Source organism: Equus przewalskii, chromosome 1 (assembly GCF_037783145.1).
Source record: "Equus przewalskii isolate Varuska chromosome 1, EquPr2, whole genome shotgun sequence".
Lineage (NCBI taxonomy): Eukaryota > Metazoa > Chordata > Mammalia > Perissodactyla > Equidae > Equus > Equus przewalskii.
In genome coordinates, this window is record NC_091831.1 from 170,101,055 (window position 1) to 170,122,644 (window position 21,590).

The 21,590-nt window shown below is 42.0% G+C and overlaps 1 protein-coding gene across 18 annotated transcripts in view; it reads left to right on the forward strand.

Moving 5' to 3' along the window:
- The window catches only part of NPAS3 (neuronal PAS domain protein 3), an 828,951-nt gene that overhangs the window by 787,014 nt on the left and 20,347 nt on the right, over window positions 1-21,590 (forward strand). For all 18 annotated transcript variants that reach the window (XM_070587900.1, XM_070587907.1, XM_070587910.1 and 15 more), the window contains 2 exons: window positions 13,210-13,403; window positions 17,705-17,811. In XM_070587900.1, coding sequence (XP_070444001.1) covers window positions 13,210-13,403; window positions 17,705-17,811 — 301 coding nt within the window. The remainder of the gene's footprint in view (window positions 1-13,209; window positions 13,404-17,704; window positions 17,812-21,590) is intronic.

Sequence of the window (21,590 nt, forward strand, 5' to 3'; positions counted from 1 at the left end):
TTAAACAGTTGCACACTTACTTGGCAGTGTTGATAGCACAAGTCACTCCAATAATCAAAAGAATCATTACTTGTTTTGCTAAAATCCCAAGGAAATGGCCCAAGATGTGATATTTCAGCACTAATGAGGTCATGCCTGAAGAAGTGTGATTTTAATTGTGACAGATTTAGAGAATCCGTTGCAAAACTGCAGGAGAACAGCATGCTCTTCCCAGTTCTGGGGCAAGTGCATTAATATCCTATGTTTTTGTTTTATTTAGTCTTTGCTGTCTGTGTGGAGAATCACCTAAGGTAATGGGAGAGCTACCAGGACTACATCAAATAGAACCCTATAAAGAAACTCTATTTTCTCCTCCCACACTCTGAATGGAGCCTGCACAATGGAGGAATATTTGTCTTGTGTTGCCTTACAAGCTAGGAGATTGATTGCTTTGCCGCTGACAGTTCTGATCCTGACACAACCTTTCCACCACCTTCCATCCTTCAAAGGTTGAAAGTCACCCCTTTAGTACACTGGCTCACTAAGCCTTTACACTGGCAGATGGAGAGACGGAGTTTCTGCAGAATTTTTCTTCGTTCAAAAGACTGATCTGGGCTGGGTCGGAAAGCTCCTGGTGGAAGTCTGCATATGAGCAGTGTTGCTGATTACTTCATTAGAACCCTGTGCACTTCGAGAGCCATATGCTTTCAAGTTTCTTTAAATGGTATTAGGGAAAAATATCCTCAAGGCATTATTTTTAAAGGGGACTTCAAACGTTCCCCAAGAAAAAAAAAAAAAAAGTAAAGTATAGCACGTTTGAACTCCAGAGGGTTGCAGGAGAAATCTTACTTATCAAGACTGTGAAAATGGAGCCATCTTTTCAGTTTCAGGGTAAAGGAAGGGTTGGTCACAATCAGGGATGAATTTGAAATGTGGATGGAGAAAGATGCAGAAAATCTCCAAATCCTTGAATCCTTACCATAAAATAGCAAAGAAGAAGATGACTTGAGGAGGAAATTTTTTTTAAAAAATAGTTTCCGTTCTTATATTCGATTGAATAAGGAGTATTGAGCACTCTTCTCATAGCTTGCAGACTGCAAAAGTCTGCAAGTTCTTCCCATTTTGTTCCATGTAGGAGACACTTCTAAAATGATTTCCCCCCGCCTTGTGTTAAGTGTATTCAAACTTATATTTTAAAGACCTGGGAAGCAAGGCTACAGGTGGGGGTCAGCTTTTCGTTTTGAGTTTCCCTGCAGGGGGTCTGCTGCGCAGGTCAAATCAAAGAGGGGTTTCTTCAAGTGCAAACCCTCCTTTTCTAAATAGATCCCAACCTGATCTCATTTAATGCATTGACGTCTGGTTTCTTAGGCGTTATAGCTGCAGTGTTACATATCAAAAGGACTCTTGAGAAATTCCCTCGAATTGATAATTCTAATTTCTTATGTATAACTACTCTATATTCACTCAGAGGACAGCTGCATTGTATGCTAAACCATGAATCGTAGAAATTGGTCCCTTTGTATGGAGGTTCGTATTAAATTGAGATGCGCTCTTTTTTTCCCTGTTTGTTCCCACACTTGAGTTCTTGGTGTCAGTTTGTATTTGGCTTCTTGAGCATATTAAAGTTTTGCTAGTGCTTATGATGTTCTTGCCAAGAGCACACTTGCAGCAATCTGCACGAGAACAGTCTTTGTGCCAATTACTTCAAAAAGTATTCTTTAAAATAAAAAGAGGGAGGGCGATTTTTTTTTTTTTAGGGAACTTTCAGGTTGTAGTGTGGTGGTTTCAATTTTAATTTTGTAGTCAGTCTTCCTGAAATGATGACTTATAGGATCTGGAATGTGCATCTTTGGGTTGTTTTCACTGTCTTTTTTTAAAGCCTTTCTACAAAATGGAAGTCCTGATAAAGACACACGAGGAGCAGGGCAATCAGTAGCATGGAGGAAACTGCTGTCGCTGCTGACGCCACACCCTCATCTATTTAAACAGCTTTGGAAAGGAAACTGCTAGAAGCTTGTTAAAGAGTTTCCAAATGTGTGACTGTAAATGACTGTCTCTAATCATGGCTGAATAAACCAAATGCAGCAAGGGAGCTGGTGACAAGCACGAAAGTCATAGGAGTGTTTTGAATTGCATATTCCGAACAGATAATAACCCATGTCAGTGCCAAGGGGTCTCTTGAAGGTTAAAATCCTAAGTTTGATCACATCATTTATATAGAGAGATATAAACACATTTGGAAAAACGAAAGAGGAAAATGGAAGGGAGTGTATCCTCTGAAATGCATAAGTAGTAGAAAAAGCAGTGGGCAAGACATTCGGAGACCTCACTTTTCTTCCTAACCAGCTAACCAGCTTTTTGTCAGGGGCAAGACATTTCACCTCCCTGGGCCTCAGTCTCCACATCTGTAAGGTGGGAGGGTTGCACGAGGTGGTCTGCAAGCCCCGTCTTGCTCCAGCATGCCGTCTTTCTGGGATTCTGAACACAAAGAGGTCCTGGCAAGGGTGTGTATTCATTCACTCCATAAAGCAAGACATTTGGAGAGGCATGTCATTACTAGAAGTTACCCTCATTAAGGATGAAATTTAGGATTAAATTAGCAGCCTTATAAAATATTAGCTGTAGGTTTGGAGGGCAGGTTAAGGAACATTGAAGAAAATGTCCTGTGCTAATCAATGCTAAACACGTAACATCCAATCTCACAAAGTATGGAAACCAAGATAATAGAGATGGAAAGTGATAGAGGCTTAGGGCTTTGATGATGGGTCAAGGCTTCACGTTCAAAGATGTTGGATTTAACAGACACCACGCTGAGGAAGATCCCAGAGGCCAGGGCATTAGGCCCACTCACTTTCCCAATGAGGAATCAATGCAGAGCAAGGAGGTCCTTGTACTCAAACACAGAGCTACATGGGGCCTGAGTATGCCGGGAAACTGAGGAATCATGCCTTCTGGTCTGTGTTCTTTGTTTCTTGCACATAGTTGCATCTAACGTGCCCCGGTTAAGAGAACTCTCTTTGTTCTTTCATTACTTTAAGAGTCCTAGATACCTACCGTAGCCTCGTGGAAAGTGATCATTTTTAGGTTTGATCTTTAAGGAGTTTTATGTCTAAATTTGGGGAATATTTAATTTTAATTTTTTTTAATTAAAAAATTTTAGATTTTAATTTTTTAAATATTGTTTATGACCCATCTGTTTGATTTAAATTATTTTAATTATCAGAAATACAATTAGTAATATTTGTTTGATTCCCCTTTAAGGAGATGGCTGCTTTAGAAAATACTTCAGCTCTTGACTTAGCAGAGTTGCCCTTCCACAAGGACCAGTCTCCCCATCTCTGTGGATAATTGTCTTAACTCTGCATCCTCTGCACCTGAGGAAGAGACAGGTAGCTGACTCCCATATCTAAGAGCTATTCCTCTAAAGGTTTTCCTTTGTCATCAAAATGCAATCATCTATTCTCCCTTTGGGGTGGGTGGAGAGGAGAGAGTAAGGCTGCCCTAGCATTTTCTAGGGGCAGCAGAGAGCTCTCTGGAACTGCTGTCTTTGGACAGAGAAGCACTCCGGTCTCTGGTACACAGCTGTCTTTGGACATTTGTTCCCGTTGTTATTGTGTCTGCGTATAAATTCTTCTAGCAAACTCATGAGAAACAGAAGCTAAGGAGACTGACTTAGAATAAGACTAGTTGTTAAACTCAAGAAACTCAAGTAAAACTCACATTCAACAGAAGTGTTAAGCAAGGATAGGAAACAGAAAATATTTGAGTTGCATTATATGTTTTGTAATAAGAGCTCATGGGTTCTAAAGAAAATATATCAGACAGTATAGAATTTCTTTGGGGAAAAGTGGGGTGTAGGGGAGAGCCAGTCTCTATTCCTTACCCAGCATGAGACTAGTTCCACATCTTTTTTGTGTTGTTTTTAATGTTTCTGGGAAACACAATTGCAGTCTGTTACATTGAGAACTGCCTCTCTACCCTTAAGACAGTGGCACTAAGCCACAAGGGGCTTCTGGGGGCCATGAGGGCATGACACCTCCTCCTCCACATCAGGTGATAGAGGAATAAAAAAGTTGCCCTCCACAGAGGTACCGTGGTCCTCTCTCCTTCTCTAGGAGACTGTAATAAAGTAACTGAATCAAACGAAATTTGATCAGATGCGTATAGTTCAGCCTTCTTGCTTTGCCCCTTAACAATTTATCGAGGTGTTGCTACCCATGGTCCTGTTTTATTAAATGATATTTGAAGTGTTCCACTCTCTGAGAAAATGTGGTTTATGTCTTTGGCATACATTTACATAATCTCATTAAGGAGATCTCTCCAGCTTAGTTAAACTATCCCAATAAAAAATCTTATCTCTGGTAGAAGAAAGACTGTTTTCTCCAAGGGAACAGGAAACAAATATGGAGTTCAGACACATTTTGAAAAGCTAAGGCTGTAATTATAGTTATATTTTTTATGTTAACGTATTCGAAGTTTGTTAACAGAGATGGATGAGAAGTAATTGTTATGTTTGGAGGATACAGTCATGTAAGAATAGAATGCTGTAGCTAATGTATTTTAAATGTGGGTTTTAAAAATAATTTTTTATTTGTGGCCTTAGAAAATGTTTCTACATTTAAAAAAAATAAAAAACAGAGGGTGATAAATTGCCAGCCATCTCTCAGCTCCCCACTGGAGCCATCAAATTAAGGGTTAACCTCCCAGGATTCCCCTGAATTAATCAGAAGCTAAGCCAGAGGCCGGCGGGAGAAGGGGAGGGGGTGGGCAGAGTCCGACCTCCCCCAGGAGGCTGGCAGCACAACAGAGCAGCCCACTGTGGCGTAGCCACTGAGAGAATGCAGACTTTCACACAATAAAGGAGCCTTGACAGGGCTCCCAGGCTGCTCCCTTAGGCAGCCCTGAGCCCAGAACACACGCCCTGGTCCCCCATCAGTGCAGGGTTCCCCCTCATCAGGCGCTGATCCTCCATTTTCTAAGAGCCAAGGCAAGAGGCTGTGTTCTAAGAGGAAGGTTTTTCTCACTCTAGATCTAACCGTATGTATGTTCGTCTTTCTTTGCTCATTCAGGAGGCAGCCTGTGAGGACATCTGGTTCATCTTTCTTAACATCTCCAGATGTGTTCAGCTCTCTAGATAAAGAGCAAGCTGCAGGTGAATGGACCGTGCGGCCTGCCCTTAAAGCAGGACTTAAAGCATGGCTCTGCCCACGACTGGCACCCAAAGCACTCGCAGCGCTTGGTGGAATTCAGATTCCCAGGCCCCTCCCTAGATTTAAAGAATCCAAAGTTGAGGGTAGGACCTGGGAATCCGCATTATTAATAAGCTCTTCAGATGATTCTTATGCACATTCAAATTTAAGAACCACTAACCCTAGAGGTTTTTTGTTTAAAATAAATCCCTGATATCAGCAATAAGTGTTTTGAGCTTTCCAATTAGAGAACAAAATATGTTTTCCCTCGTGTACCAGGCCCATTTAGTTATTTTAGTTATTTGTGTAGAGGACAGAGCAAGTTGATTTCATCTGTAAGGGAGGAATGCCCATACTCACACTTGTGCATGAGTCTTTTCCTTAGTATCTCAGTGAGAGCAGAGAAATTAGCCCCTAGCTTCCTTCCTTCCTCTGCCTTCCATAGGCGGGAATGCCCTTACCTACAGCTTCGGGTCTGTTCACTTCCTGAACCAACCTTCACTGAGTCTTTCCAGGAATCAGACCAGCATCAAATGGTTGTGCTCCAATTACATCCCTCTTTCTGCTCACCTCGTTTCCATTCAAACCAAATGGAGTCCCTGAGAATTAACACTTTCTCATTGTAGTCCTTTTATCCAACAGGACTGGCTTCTGCCAGGGTTCCCCTTTCTTAATTTTGACCAGGATGCTTCCCTGGTACCCAGTCTCACCTCCTCTCTTCTCCATAGCTGTCCTTAGGTTAAGCCCGTCTGAGACCTTCTCTACTTCTTTCTGGTTCTCTAGCCTCAAGCGCTGAATCCTGCCCAATATTGAAGATCCTTGATCTTAGGGAAATTCTTAGGGACAAACTCCCAGAAAGCCTCCCACCGCCCACATTATTCCTGAGTTGATAGCCATCTCCATACTTCCTTGCTGATGACATTGCGGGGACCGCCTCTCCCATTGCACCCCTGTGGGCCCTGGAAAAGGTCTGCATTTTGACCCACTCCCTTCCAATTCTTCATTTCCCCCTCAATCTCACCTTCCCCCAGTCTCACCTCTGCCTTGCGAAGAAAACGTTTCCCTCTTCTGTCTTTTATGATCTCCAGTTGCTACAGTCCTATTGTGAATTATGACAAAGTCTACTAGAGTCGGTTTCTAGAAATAAAATCCGAGATCCTAGAAAGGGAAGGGAAAGGGCATTCTTGTTCTCCCGCCCCTCACAGGTCTCAGAGGCACCACCTGCAGTTCTGAGCCCTCTTCTCCATAGTGCTTGCCTCTGTGGACAAGTACTTGGGCTCAGCTAAGGTTTGCTTTTTTGTTTATTTGTTTTTCAGGCCCTGTGCAAAGACCTATGTGGCAGGAGTCAGACAGACAGGGTTACAGAGACCTGTTGGGGCAGATGCTCCAACCTATGACTATGGTTTAAATCTGGGAAAAGCCACACCCTAAAAATTTGCATGAAGGAATTTACATAAGGTTGATACTCTCATGCTGGTGTAGATTAAGTTGTTATGCTGTAGGCTAGATGTTTGCGTTCAGAAGACCTGCCTAAGCCCTTATCTTCCAGCAGGTTGTGGGCCACCTAAAAATCTCCATCACTTAAAAGTAATTAGCTGACTCTCCCACCTGAGCTAGTGATTTGATGCTCTGTATACTAAACCAGACATGTACCGAGGAATAAAAGAAAAAAGACCAGAGTGCCAGAAGGAAGCTTAATTTTTAAGGTAAATTTGGGTTCCCTTCAAGGACAAGTGAAAAATCTCTGAAGATGCTCTAAACCCAGGGAATCCATTGTTTTTTCATGCCTGCAGCTTTTTTTGTTCTCCTATTTGCCTAGCCCTATTCTGTACTTGACCTTACATGTGGAAAATAATGCACATAATACTTAGCGCTTCCTTTTGATAAAGAAAGCGTTTCATATTACTAGTACTGAGATTTATTCCTAAAAGAATGGAGAATAGCTTCCAGATGTACTTTTCCGTCACAGACGTTCTCTCCTTGAGCATTGACAGAGGGGAGGTTTTATCAAGGTCTTTGTGATGGGCTTGTTTATAATGAGAAGATAGTAGTGGAGCACGTCTAAGTGTTTATCACCAACAGACGACTGAAAGGCGCATATGGCAGGAAGAGAAATATATGTTTGTCCAAGAAACGTGGCTTGTTAATACTCCCACACTCATCCTAAACTCTGCGGACATGTACTTACAGCATTGTGCACATCCACTCATTGTATCAGAGCAGAAAAGTAAAAGTCAAAGAATGATTTCTTCAATATGGGACTGTCAAATGCTACTTTGAATATTTTTATCAAAGATAGTGGGATTTAACTCCAAAATCCTGTGCATTCTGCTTCACTGTAGCTGGCATCTGGGCAGTGCTGTGTAAGGGGTTTAGAAAAATATGGGTTTTAGCATTTTTCTACAGCTCTTTATGATAAAACAAGAACAATGAAAAGAAGCATGAGGATTGAGGTCTTATATGAAATTGAGCTCAGGGCAAAGGATCTTTTAGTTCAGAAATCTCTTTTGAAGAATGTCTGTAGATTAAAGACCAGACTAAGATGAACCTTCAGAACACAGAGGCAATTTTTACCTGGCATTGGCCAAAACCAGAGCACTGTTTCAACTCAGATATGACCCATAAAACCTTCTTGATTAATTCTTAAAGTAAATTCTGCATTTATTAATGTGCAGCTGTACTCGGAAACTCCTGCCCCCACCATGGAGTAGTAAGGGGTCGGGGTAGTACCACAGCACAGTAAATGTCCACTCTATTGAGCATTAGGTCATAGAATTCTCCAGAACTTAGTGAGAGCCATAGGCATCATCACCTGATTCTTAGCCTCCATTTCACATCTGAGGAAATGTTGCTCTGGCCAAGCTAGATAACCTGCCAAAATGACCAGAACAGAGATGAAATTAGATGTTCTGTTTCCCAATTCAATGTTATTTATACTCCATAATATTCCTTTCATTTTAAAGTAACTCTGTGAGTCTTATAGTTTCATGGCCTAATATTAGTATTTAGGCTAATCTATTTGTATTCAAAATCATTTCCCAATCACCTACAGAACTTTACAAGGAAGCCATCCCGTTCTTTGAGATGTTACCTCTGGGACTGGTGACAATATGGCAAGTTTGACATTTATGTCAGAATGGAATTGTGGGTGGAGAAAAAGGGGGCTTAGAGTTTTCAGAAGTTTTCATTTTTTTAACAAAAGTAATTACTATGGAGCAAGAAAACCTCAATTTAGAGAAAAACATAAGTTACCTTAGGCTTCAGATACTCAAAGGGGAGAAAAATGCCTGTTGGTGTTCTTATTTCTCTTTTCTCCATTGGTAATTCCATTAAATTTCTTGGTTTTAACTATCACCTCCAGCAAAAAGAAAACACCTTCCAAAATTATACCTTCAACTACCATCTCTTAAGCACCCAACTCCTTTTTCCAACTATCCCCTAGACATCTTATACAGGATCTCCCCAAGCTGCTCAAAAACAAAATGTCCACAGGGAAATCTCTGTCCCTTTGTCAGCAATTCCTGCATTCCCAGTTACTGCTCAGTCTGTCATCATCATCATCATCATCATCATCATCCTATGAGACAGGTTCAAAATTGTGCTGCTTCTTCCCAGGTCCCACTGCCAATTTCTACTGCTGGTACCTGCCATGTTGGCCCATCTCTGTCTCTTCTGCTGATACCACTCGAAGTGCTCCTAGAGCCCTGGACATTCCTGATAGGTTCCCTTTTATATTCCTTTGTTCTGGCCCTTTTCTCTCTCTGGAAAGCCCCTTCACATTCTATGATCATATCTTACATCAACAATTTATTCTAACGCCAATTTCACATAGCCTTCCTGACCCATTCAGTCAGAAGTATTTTCTACCTACCCTGAACCCCCAAAGATCTTATTCTAAACCTTCCTTATGGCACATACTTGTTACTTGATAAATATGTATTTGTTGAGCATATCCTGTGTATAGGGCATTCTTGTTCTCCTGCCCCTCACAGGGCCCAAAGGCACTTTATATACATTCTCACTTAATCCTCTCAGCAGACCTATAAAACCTGGAAGGGCCTGTACCCCACAGATCTGTATTTAACTGGGTTTGGGTACAGCTTGGATAAGGGGACTTTTAAAGACTCCCTGGGTGATTCAGTGTGTAGCAAGGTTGAGAACCACTGGTATAACTCCAAACCCCTTAGCCAGACGTCCTCCAGTAGCAAGTATGACCTTTGAAGCTTTAAAAAGACAAACAAATGCTGGACTCCAGCCCAGTCCTACCAGATCAGAATCTCTGGGGGATAGAGCTTGGGCATCTGGAGCTCCACAGGCGATTCTGTCACATAACCGGGATGGAGCACCACTCTCTTCATCAGACCCTATATCGTCTCCCAATATTGCTATACTACAGGTGATCCTATATGTCCACTCCCTGGACTACTTTGTAGCCTATAAACTCTCTGAGGAGGTTTACGTGTGATTCACCTTGGTCTGCTCCCTGGCTCTACTAAGGTCCCTTGCACATGTGTCTTAGAAACTAAAGAACCAATAAAATGCCCTTTGATGACCTTATTAAGAAAACAAGGAACACCTTTACAGAGCACTTCTCTTTGACGAGATTTTTTAACCTCTAATATACTAACCTAGAAACTAAGCGAGTCATTGCCATTCTCTGAGCGTCGTACTTGCACGGCTGCGTAGTGTCAGAACTAGGATTTGAACTTAGCTCTTCTGACAATACTCTTTCCTCTGCATCTCAGGCCTTAGAAGCAACCACAAAGTGAACAGTCTACTCCCTCTATGTTTGGATACTTGCTGTCCGACGTGTTTCTAAAATTTGAACATAACCAGTCACATGGCCAAAGAAAAAAACTGTTGGTATTATGAAATGAATTTGGAAAAATATATCAATTTAAAACCAAAAATTAATGATGGGACCTAACAGATATCTCTTTCTTCTTGTCAGCCCCACGCGCCCTCATCCACAGATGTACATACACACGTACACACAAACACACCCTCTACTTGTTCTTTGACATTGCTTGACAAGTGTTTAGTCACGGCATTGGTAATTGCCTTAGCTTTTTCTTCTTCGTCGTCTTAGTTTGTGCTGTTTCTCAAAGACTTTTCAAAAGACCTGAGCTTCTAGTTATAAGTGAGATCTTTTTAAAAGTTCATATACAGTTTACTTAAGGTAGTACATTGGCATCTGGCATAAACATCTAATGTTTCATGCTAGATGAATAGGCACATAGAATGCATACAGGCATAACAAAGGTGAAAAGACACTCAAACAAGACCTGGAAACCTGGAATCTAGGCTCTTTTTTGCCATTTCCAAGCCAGGTGACTCTGGACAGGGAATGGACTCTCCAGAGCCTCTTTTCTCACCAAAAAAAAATGGAGAGAAGGACATAACATAGACCCTCCCAGATTTTCTTACAAATATGAAATTTTACAATCCTTTAAAATAATAATGTTTATTAGGCCATTGGTCAAGATTAAATTAATAAATAGTCCCTATGCTTGAGGAACATTAGCCCTGAGCTAACATCTGTGCCAATCTTCCTCTACTTTATATGTGAGTCACCACCACAGCATGAGTGACAAGTGGTATAGGTCTGTGCCCAGGATCTGAACCTGTGAACCAGGGCCACCAAAGCAGAGCATACTAAACTTAATCACTACACCACGAGGCGGGCCCCTCAGTTGATATTTTTAAAGGCGAACAGAATTATAACGAAATTTGTAGACTTCTTTACAATTTAGAAAGTGTTCACCTCCATTATCTCTTTTGATTTTCATAATATAACAACACATTAGTCATTATTAGCCCCATTTCACAGGAAAGGAAATTAAGATGCAGAGAGGCTGAGTGACTTGTCCAAGGTAACATAATCAGAAAATAGCAAATCTTGTGGGCCCTTCTGGATCCACATTTTGACCCCCTTTTGACACTTCGATGGCTGCAGGCAAAGCTGGAGATCAGAGGCTGGGAAAATGGGACATGCAGACAGCTCCCCCCAGCAGCCTGTCTGCCTTCCCAAAATGTTTTCTAGCCCAGATGCCTTTAAATTGCTTTGGAATTGAATACCAAGTGGGGCTTTATTTAACATATCATTTCTGGGTGTGTATTTTCTGAGCATTTATAGATCTGTGTTTTTCCAAGAAGCTGAGTGTTCCTGATAAAACAAGACAGATAATGATAAATGAGCATCTATGTAAGCCTAGCTGGGAGGAGGACCAGGGACTGTTAACACCCCTCCTGTGAAGTTAATCCCATTTCTTTTAGCTATTTCTTTATTAGTTAATGAGGTCTTGCAAAAATGTGTGTCTGTGCTGGTGTTTTTAGCATCCTTGCCTCCAGGAACGTTTTCAAATACAGTTATTCATAAAGGAACTCATCTGACCAAAGCTTAAAGCAGAGGTGCATTAAGTATGAATTTAGTCAACTTCAAACGTGGGTGGTCGAAAAGCTGCTCCTGAAATAACCTAAATAATCCTCCTCATTGGTGTTTCCAGATCCACAGCTTTGGGCGCAAATGTGCAGGGGGACGGGGAAGAGGTGCTATTTAGAACAGCCAGGACTCTGAAGGCCAGCCCCGTAAGCTTTCATCCTGCTTCCTGACTGACAGCAGTGTGGCTTGCTTTTGGAAAACTGAAAAACTTAAGGGAAATAAAAAAAAAAAACAAAAAGGAAAAGGAACTGTTAGTCAAGCCCCTAGGAAGGAAAGCAGACGCTAGGTCCTCTTGTTCCTGGGAGGGGAGCAACCCGCTTCCCACTTCAGGTCCTTATGACAAAGAGGGAAAAGCAGCATCTCAAAAGATGGTTTGGCGCTCAGTGATGCATTTGGGGAGGCAAACCAAATTCGGAAACTTGGTTAACTACTAAACTGAGCTCTGTGGTATGGTGAATTACAGTGACTACCTCTACCAGGGGGACCCAGTTTTAGAGGGGACCCCTCCCACTGTAGCAGGGTCCTAGGAACACAGAGTACACACACACACACACGCGTCTCCAACCACCCTCCCGCCAGACACACACACACAACTTTCATCATCCTAAAGCATAGCCACAGAAATCCTTCATACTTTCCACCCTTTTATGATGTCTTTCACCCAAAATGTCATTTAAGGAAGTTGACTATGGCTCTGCTTCTATGTGCAGTTTATAATAAGCAAAGGAACTTTTTCATTATTTTTTATCTTTATTATTATTATTTTTTTATTATTTTATAAAAATAATACTATTTATAATGTGTGAGGATGATCAACCAATTTTGTTTCATTCTGGGTGGCCTGCACTATCTTAGGTATAGTTGGGCTAAAAAACCAAAAGTTACTGCCCAATATTCTCTCTCCTATTTCTGCTCAAGCAGCCAAAAGGAGCCACCAAAATGGTGCAAGTCTTCTTGATCCTACTTGAGTATCAGCTCAAGGAACAATGACAGGCCAAAATCCTCTGTCCTTCAACCCCACAGGGCACTGCAAGAAATCATGGTGTTGGTGAGAACTCAGTGCTGCCTCACATGGAACATCTATGCGCGAAAGGACCCATTCATGTCATTGCCACGGAGTCTTTTATTCAGTAGAATCTTTGGCCTTTTTTGCATTGTCAACCCCTAAATGAAGGGAGGCTCTCAACCACACTTCTGAAAGGAGATGGCCATGTAATCCTTCTCAGTACAACTTTGGAGAGAGACAGACGTCGTCCATTAACAAGGGCTGATGATGCAAACGTTTCCTTTTGCAGCTCAGTGCTCAACTTTCTGGTCATTTTATCTGGTTATGAACTTCCTCTAAATGTAAAAAACAAAGTCCTAAAAAATAGCAATAGCATTGTAATAATGCTGCCTTGAGAAACGCTCAGAGTATAATATTGTCTCTCTTTTGTCCCTTGTCTTAAGGACATTAAGGGCACTTTGACAGCCATTGGGATTACAGAAGGTACAAGCTAATGTTGGTTGTACCAGATGTAATTTTGCATTTCTCAAAAGAAATACTGTTACATTCAGATATAAATTTGACTGTATCCTGTACTTAATGTTCTATTACAGGTGATTCACATAACAGGCCGGCTACGACTGAGGGTGTCGCTGTCCCACGGGAGGACCGTCCCCAGCCAAATCATGGGTCTCGTGGTTGTGGCTCACGCCTTGCCTCCCCCTACGATCAATGAAGTCAGAATTGACTGCCATATGTTCGTCACTCGAGTAAATATGGACCTCAATATCATTTACTGTGAAAATAGGTACTTTGCTTTTGTCTTCATTTGCGCTGTTGTCTGTTGCACGTTGCTGAGGGTTGGCATTCTCAGCAGTCTGAGGGATTTTACTCTCCCAATGAGGCTCATTATAAATCCTGATCTTATTTTCAATGGCTGCTTGGACTGACACCAAACATGCTTTTTTATTTAAAATTTACATTGCTGCCCTGACTTCCATTAGGGACAACAATGGAATGAATTGGGATACCCAGGCTTCCATATGCTATAATTAAGGCCTATTTTGTCTGAGAACCCAAGAAGAAAGCAGGGCTGAGATGTTATTGGCAAAATGGTACAGCAAAAGGTATCTCCTGAGGCCTCAGCCAGACCCACTTCCTGACTACTGCAGGGGCCAGCCTCATGACGGTCAGTGCTCATCCGGGTATGAAGCGTGTTGTCTTAGCTCAGGCTGCTATAAGAAATTACCACAGACTGGGTGGCTTAAGCAACAGACATTTATTTCTCATGGTTCTGGAGGCTGGGAAGTTCAGCGTCAAGGTGGAGGCTGATCAGGTTCCTGGTGAGAGCCTTCTTCCTGGCTTGCAGATGGCTCCCTTCTCGCTGTGTTCTCACATGACAGAGAGAGCTCTGGTCTCTTCCTCTTCTTATAAGGACACTAATCCTATCATGGGAATTCCATCCTCATGAACTCATCTGAACCTAATTTCCTCCCAAAGGCCCCACCTCCTCCTACCATCACACTGGGGGTAAGGACTTCAGTATAGAAATTTGGGGGGGTACACAAACATTCAGTCCACAAAACATGTAGAGAACAAATGAGAATTTGAGGCCCCCAGAGGAAAAAGGGGAAAAAAGAACTTTGCAAAACTATTAAGTGAAACTTTGCGATCCTGAGGACTTCACTTTTATAAATTAAAAAAAGATGACTCATCACCTGAATGACTTGGCAGTCCTTCCTCAACGCTGAGCTTTGATAAAAGGACTTTTTAGCGTCTGGTTTAAAAGTTCACTTTTTCCATTAAGCACAAAACAAGGGACAAGGAAATGGAACAGTGCCCCTTCAGACCTTTCACCTAGAAGTCACCAGCCCATCATCGACTGATTTGAAGAAGACAAAGTGGCCGAGTGCCAGGAGAGGGGTAGGGAGGAGCTGTACATGCCTCAGCTGTGGGAAGGAAGCTTGGGCGATACTGTCCACCCCCTAGAGCCACAGGAAGAATTGCTGAGTCGATTTTGAGAGGATGCTTTTGTGTCACGGATATAGTCAGGCATGGAGGCAGTATATGTTCACTGAGCCCTGTGAGTGCCTTCCGAGGGGAAATGAAAGAGCAGAATGGTCTAGTGGCTTAGGTAATTGACCTCTCCAGGGCCTAGCCAAGGGGAAGACGGATGGCATCTGCCTTCAGTCCATTGGGAAGCGCTACAGGTGTTGAGACCAAGTTAGAAATGCCTACCATTTCCCATCAGGATTTGATTCAGAGGAAAGAATTCACCAGTGGGAAAAGATTCCCACCTGAGCTATTAGTGTTCAGTGGGGTAGAAGACGTCATGAAACTGTCGCTGTTATTTATTAAGAACTCTAAATCTATTTTTCAAGTTTTATTGGCACTTATTAAAATTTTTATCATTGTGACTGTATAGTTGGCTATATCTAAGGTATTCTGGAATGGACAAAGAATATCAGGAAAGACAGCCAAAATGACTAGCTAGAGTTGGCAAGTAGTAATAAAGATAGCTAATGTTTATCGAATGCTTACTACACACTCGGCAATGTGTGAAGCTCGTTACATACACCATCTCATTTAAGCCTGAGGTCAGTTCTGTGAGGGTGGTGTTGCCACTGTCTCCATCATCCTCAGGCAATTTCAGCTTAGAGAAAAAGGTTAAGGGCCTTGCGCAAGGCCACAATCTGAACCCACATCTGCCACATTCAAAAGCCATGCTCTTAGCTACATCCTGGGGGTTCTCCCTGCATTCCTTGTCTCTTATTTTTCTTCAGAAGTCAGGCTAACTGGCAGGAGTTGGCCACAATAACCATGGAGGGGGACCTTTCATACACTTGCACCCATGAAAGAACACAATTACAGTCTTCAAAGCTGTTTATTCTCTGATTAAAAATGTAGAATGCTGGAGGTGGAGCTTCAAGGAGGGAGGTAGATAGAAGGTCAAAGACGGACTCCACGCTTCTTTGAAAACATACGTCAGGCTCCGTCGATGTCGAGTTACCACCACCACTCCCTCCAAAAACCAGAGCCTCATCTTATTGACCTAACTGCCAGTGACTGTCCGAGCCCAAAACTATCACTTAACTTTCATTCCTGTGACCACAGATGGATGAATTCTGTCAACACGCCCCCTGAACCTGCATGCCTTGCGGTGCCACTGTAGTAATTGAGATCATTTTCTGTGACCTTCTTTAAGCTTTTTTTCTTTCCATTTAAAAACAAAAAGTTTTCCACAACCCCTTATTAGCCAATACAATACAGCACCATTTGCCAGCTGAAGATGACAGTCATTATTAAGACAGGCCCCTGTTAAAGGTAACTGCATATTTGATCTGAGGGGAAAGCATACCGTGGGCACATTCATTTCATTTCATTCATTAATCCCTTCACCAACCTCTTAGGTTGTTTCACAGATGAGAAACTGAGGCTCAGAGTACGAGATGCCCTCAGGATGCTGATCCTGATTTAGGGCATCAAACTGGTCTGGAGCTTCCTTCACATGTATGAAGAGTCTTTTTTGACCATTGAGCTGGTCACCTTCACCACGGTAACAGGCTCTGGTGCATAGAAGTGCTTCGATTGTTTTGAGGGATTTTATTCAAATACAGAATAAACTAAAGAATCGTCTTTTCTAAAGAACGAAGTGGCTTTTTCCCAGGGTTTATTGTTTAACTAGGGGATTGCTAACTAGAAACTAATGCTGCTCCTTGACTCTGCAGACCGTTCCCCTCCTCCAAGGTGCCCAGGACGGCCTCGGGCAAAGCCAGCATCTCCAGCTTTCTGAGGCGCTGGCAAATTTCAGAGACGCCAATGAGGCCCTTTTCATCTGTTTCCTCATTTGCAGAAAGGGGGTGTAAACTGCTTGGAAAGCAGCTAATGGTTTTAGGAAAACACCAACTAATCTGTTTTGCACCAGAAAAGCATGGAATCCTGAGAAAACATTCCTTTTTATTGCTTCATTTAGTTTCACCTTACCAAGAATTCTACTTTGGTCAAAAATTTAAATGGCTAGACGTTGAGAAATGCACTCACGGGGTAGTATATTTTAATTCCATTCCGTATCATTCTGGTTTTGTTTTGTTTCTTATTTTCCAGCCTTGGGGGTCAGAGTTAACTTCCAACAGTGATCTCAGGGGTTTCTGAAACGTGTCATTTCTAAAGATTCACTTCATATTTGAATATATCGTAAGTCATAAACCATAAAAAGCACAGGGACAGTAAAGAGAATAAATTAAACAAAAAAAAATTCTCTTTTGGACTGACCAAAACGAATCTGTACTTGGACAGGGAGGAGGGTAGTAAGCATTTTGACGTGTCTGTGTAAACCAGGCAGATGCCCCCACCACGTTTTCCAATTTTTGTTCTATTTTCCTGTGCTCCTGCCTGAGGACATTGACGTCTGGACAATCAATGACAGAGGCTTACACACACGTACTGTCGAGCACAAGCCTGGAAGAGCTGCTGAAATGGTTTAAAAGTTTCTGTGTGGAATCCACCACAGAGTACCAGTTAAAAGGGCCAGGAGTGAAAGCTGAGCTCCCAAATGACTAAGACTAAAAAAGAGAATACCCCCAGGCATCTGTATGTCTCAGCATTTAAATTATATCCCTTGAAATGCCAATTTGGACTTTGTGCCAAGACGCAGCTGAAGCCCTTTTTTCATGGAAATACCCAATAGAAGACCGATCTGTTTAAATGAAAGGTGTCTCTAATCATTTGGTATAAACATAACATGTTTTTATTTTATTATGTAACCTTGAATTATCTTGGCCTCTAATGAGGATCTTGCATTGTTACTGACTCTCAATAATTTCATGGAATTATGTTGTCTAAATGTGTATTCCAATGCCAAAAAAAAGAAAAGAAAAACCTATCTAATTATCTAAACACAATTGTTTGATCCAGTACATTTCCTACTTTTGAAAAAGTCTGTTAAACGTTAAAGAAATAATCTTATCTATCAAGGCTTCTCCCTCGAAGTGCCACTTCCTCACCGGTACCCTGGTATAACGAAAATCATCAGTAGATTTGTTTCTAAGTCACTGGACGGTTTCTGTGTTTCCCCTTTCTGACTTCCGGCCTGGGTTCTTCCCTCTGCAGGATTAGTGATTATATGGATCTGACCCCTGTAGACATTGTAGGGAAGAGATGCTACCACTTCATCCACGCCGAAGACGTCGAGGGCATCAGGCACAGTCACCTGGACTGTAAGTACCTCCTGTGTGTGGGAGCAACCTGGCTGGCGTCGTCTCTCTCTGATGCTTGGTTTCAGTGTCAGTTCTTCCCTTCTTGTCTCCTGGGTACATTTGAGGTGACTGTCAGTGTGCACTGAGAAAAACTGAGACATAAATCACTTCAACCTGTTTTGGCGTTAGATTGAAAGTTGGACCTCAGGCCCAGAGAAATTGCTGGATCTTTAGGTGCTCACCCGGGATTTCGTGGTCTCTTGTGCTCTCTCTCCCATGAAGTGATGGGGGAGTCTTTGTCTTAAGTGCTTTCTTGACCCTTTCATTTTCTAGAGAGCAACTTCCTCTCTGAAATTTGCGGTCTCGGTTTCAAAATATACCTGGGAGAAGACAAGTTCAAATAGGCCAGAGCCTATAAAAATTCCTACTTGACTAGCCACAAAACTGGGGCGAGGGAGATGCCCGGGCACAGGGCAGAGCACATCACGTGGACAGAGCAGTTCTCAAAGGCAGTATCTTTTCTCTGTATTTCTGCAAAGAGGGTTATTCAGAGGAGCAGGTACCTCCATCTCCTGACTCCTGGGAGGAAAGGAACTCATCTCCGCTCTTTGAGTCTGGGTCCCAACTCCTGACTTACAGGCTCACGTCTAAGGCACTGTTTGGGCGTTTAAGCAGAGCGGGACCAGCAATGCTCAGAGTCCCAGCAGCATCTCACACACCAGCATCCTCATACTGTCCTCCCTCATCCAACTCAGCTGGGCTGTTTACACTGTGCATTGAAGGGCTCTGACAATCCCATAAGGCAGGATGCAGTGATCCGGTGGACCTCTTAGAAAGGGGCTGCCCTTTTCTAGCCAGAGGTAGGTCTTTTCTATGACCTCATGGACTCTTCCTAAAAGATGAGGGCTCTACCAGCTATATTCCAGAAGATTCTAAGCAAGTTCTGAACTCTGGTTTTAAACACATGCCAGGTGCCACAGATGAGATGGTACAGCTTGCAGCTGAAGTTTTATGTTGTAAAACCAGCCAGGTGGCCTTTGTAGTTACTTCCTCTCTCCTTTCTTGCCATGGCTGAGGAAAGCTGTTCTAGATCCTTTCTGCCCTGTGCTGTCATTTGTTCATTTCAAACTCAGGTCTGCAAAGACTTGATGGAGAGACAGCCAGCTAGCCAGAGTCTCAGAGTGTGAGCATCTTGCACTGTGTTTTTAACCCTGCATTAGTAACACTGACGTGGGACCAAGTTCAGTATCAAAGTCTGTATATACCATGTCTCTGGGAAAAGCCTGCCTGCAAGGCTGCTCTCCAGCAGATTCTGCTCCCCACACAGACTACATACATGCCTTGGTATCGCACACCAGGGATTTAAGAAACACACTTGTTGCTAAGAATGAATGGGTGTTGTGTATCGCAGAAGCAGATGGCTCTTCAATTAACTGGGGAAAAAAAATGATGCCATTTCTTGAAAAGAAACATCAGGTTCTTTGTAGCTGGGAATTTCGAGAAAATGGAGAAAGATCAGAATCTTTGGAGGAAGCTATGGATATATTTTTTGGACCAATATATGCCAGAGATCCAGACTTTAAAAATGAATATCTTATTTGTAGTACGCTGTCATAAACCACGTGTGTGGAGAGAGGGGGGTGTTTTTGATTTTGGAATCTTAAATGAGGTCTAAATTCAGAAACCTGATGCTGACGAAAGAGAACGTTGTCATCCTCAGTTATTATTTGGAAAATGTCACGCTCTCTCTGGGATTTGATTTACACCTTGAAGAAATACAATTCGTCAGGAACAGTGAGCTAGGGAAGTTCGTTTCTTCCCATAAAGCAAAGGTCTCTAGCAAATATGTCTGATGCCATTCTCTGCCATCTACTTTTATCTCATTTTTAGTAATGGGAATAATTTGAGAATCCTAAAAATAAACAACTCCGCCATTCACTATTGTGCTAATCTCCTAATTTTTGTTGTTTCTTGCCAACTAATAAACAGAGAAGGTATGCTTTCAAATTCTGTGATTTCTTTCATTGCGTGATATTGACAGGCTGGCGATTGCTTTATGATTTAGCCTACTAATAAAGATTGAGTTCATACTTTCAACTCGTACACATGACTTCTAATTTTAAGTTCATTTAATAACCTTAAACACATGAAAAACAAATAGAATGAGCTGATAACTCTGCACAGTAAAATACACTTCACATATTTAGCTCTCATGCTGTGGAATAACTCCACAATGTCAAGTAGCACACAATTAGTAAAACTGTAGGGGGAGGAAAAGGAGTGTTTTGATCCTGAAGAATTTTGATCCTAATCAGATTGAAATTTCAACATTCTTGTAGTGCTTAATATCTTCAATCACACACACAAAAATCAAACTGATGCCAATGTCAGGTTTTGCATTCTGTGACTGAAATAAAATGCTAAAATATACAAATGCATCTTGCTTTGTACAATAAACATTAGCATCATTATAAAGTAAGATTGAGTCTAAAATTGTGTGATGGAATGTCTGATGTTTACCTAATTCTCAAACCAAAGCCAGCCCAGTAACAAAATGACAGAGCATGTAATAAGTCTTGGTTGTGTAAACACTGGAAGAAAAGGCAGAAAGCCAGCACAGCATCTTGCTTGTCCAAAGCCCTAGGCTATTACTGAAGGATGCCTCAACTGTGTCTTCTTGGCAGGAGAAGGTCATGGTGACATAGAATCAGCTCAGGAATAAGATAGAATTCTAAAACAAAGGGATGGTTAAAAAATAAACCACATTAACTATTTAGCTTTTCTTCCTAGAGCTATTGGCACAATTCCTTGTTCTGTCCATGAAAGACAGGTTTTAGTCATCTGATCATATTTCTATTTTGATTATCTGTCTTATGTGCTGGTTTATGGATAAGATTTAAAAAAAAAGATTCAATAGTCTTTGATAACTCAAAATGCTATCTTTATCACATATCTTTTTCCTAGTGTAGGCCTCTGTAAATCCATAGATGAACTCGTCTCTAGAATGAGAAAAGTAAAAGGGAATCTGGGCAGTACCAGGATTTGACAACATGAAGACATTGAACCAACAACTTTGGAGCATTGACTCTCCCACCAGGTTAATACAAGACACCTGATAGTTCACTGGGTTTCAACAAAAAGAATCACATTATCTATACAAACATGGCGGGTTAGTGAAATTATCCTGGGATTCTAAAACCAAGGGAATTTCACACAGTGACCAAAGACCTTGTGATTTTTTTTTTCTGTAAGCCAACTCACTGGAGTCATTGAACCAATTTCACTGATTCTTCAGGCCAAATTGACCAAATCAACATTTCAAGGTTTGAATTCTAAATCACTCATATTAGCAATCATTTGAGCATCTTTGCCCACCACCCTCCGGTTTTCCATTGCTCAGGAGGTCCTGACCTCCAGCTGAGCAGTCATGTCTCCGTAGAGTTGCACACTCCAGTTACCTGGAGCATCTGTGTCACTCTTGAATTATGAGAGCGGTTTCGGCACAACCAATTACTACTCTCCCTCTGCCTGTGGCCTGAAAAGTCTAAGGGCAAATCACGATTGCTAAACCAAACAGAGAAACATGCTTTGTATTTCTCCTTCATCCCTTTTAATCCAGCCTTTTGTCTATAAAAGACACTGAATTTGGGGCCAGCCCCGTGACTGAGTGGTTGAGTTCATGCTCTCCACTGCGGCAGCCCGGGGTTTTGGCGGTTCAGATCCTGGGCGCGGACATGGCGCCGCTTGTTAGGCCACATTGAGGCAGCATCCCACGTGCCACAACTAGAAGGACCTGTAAC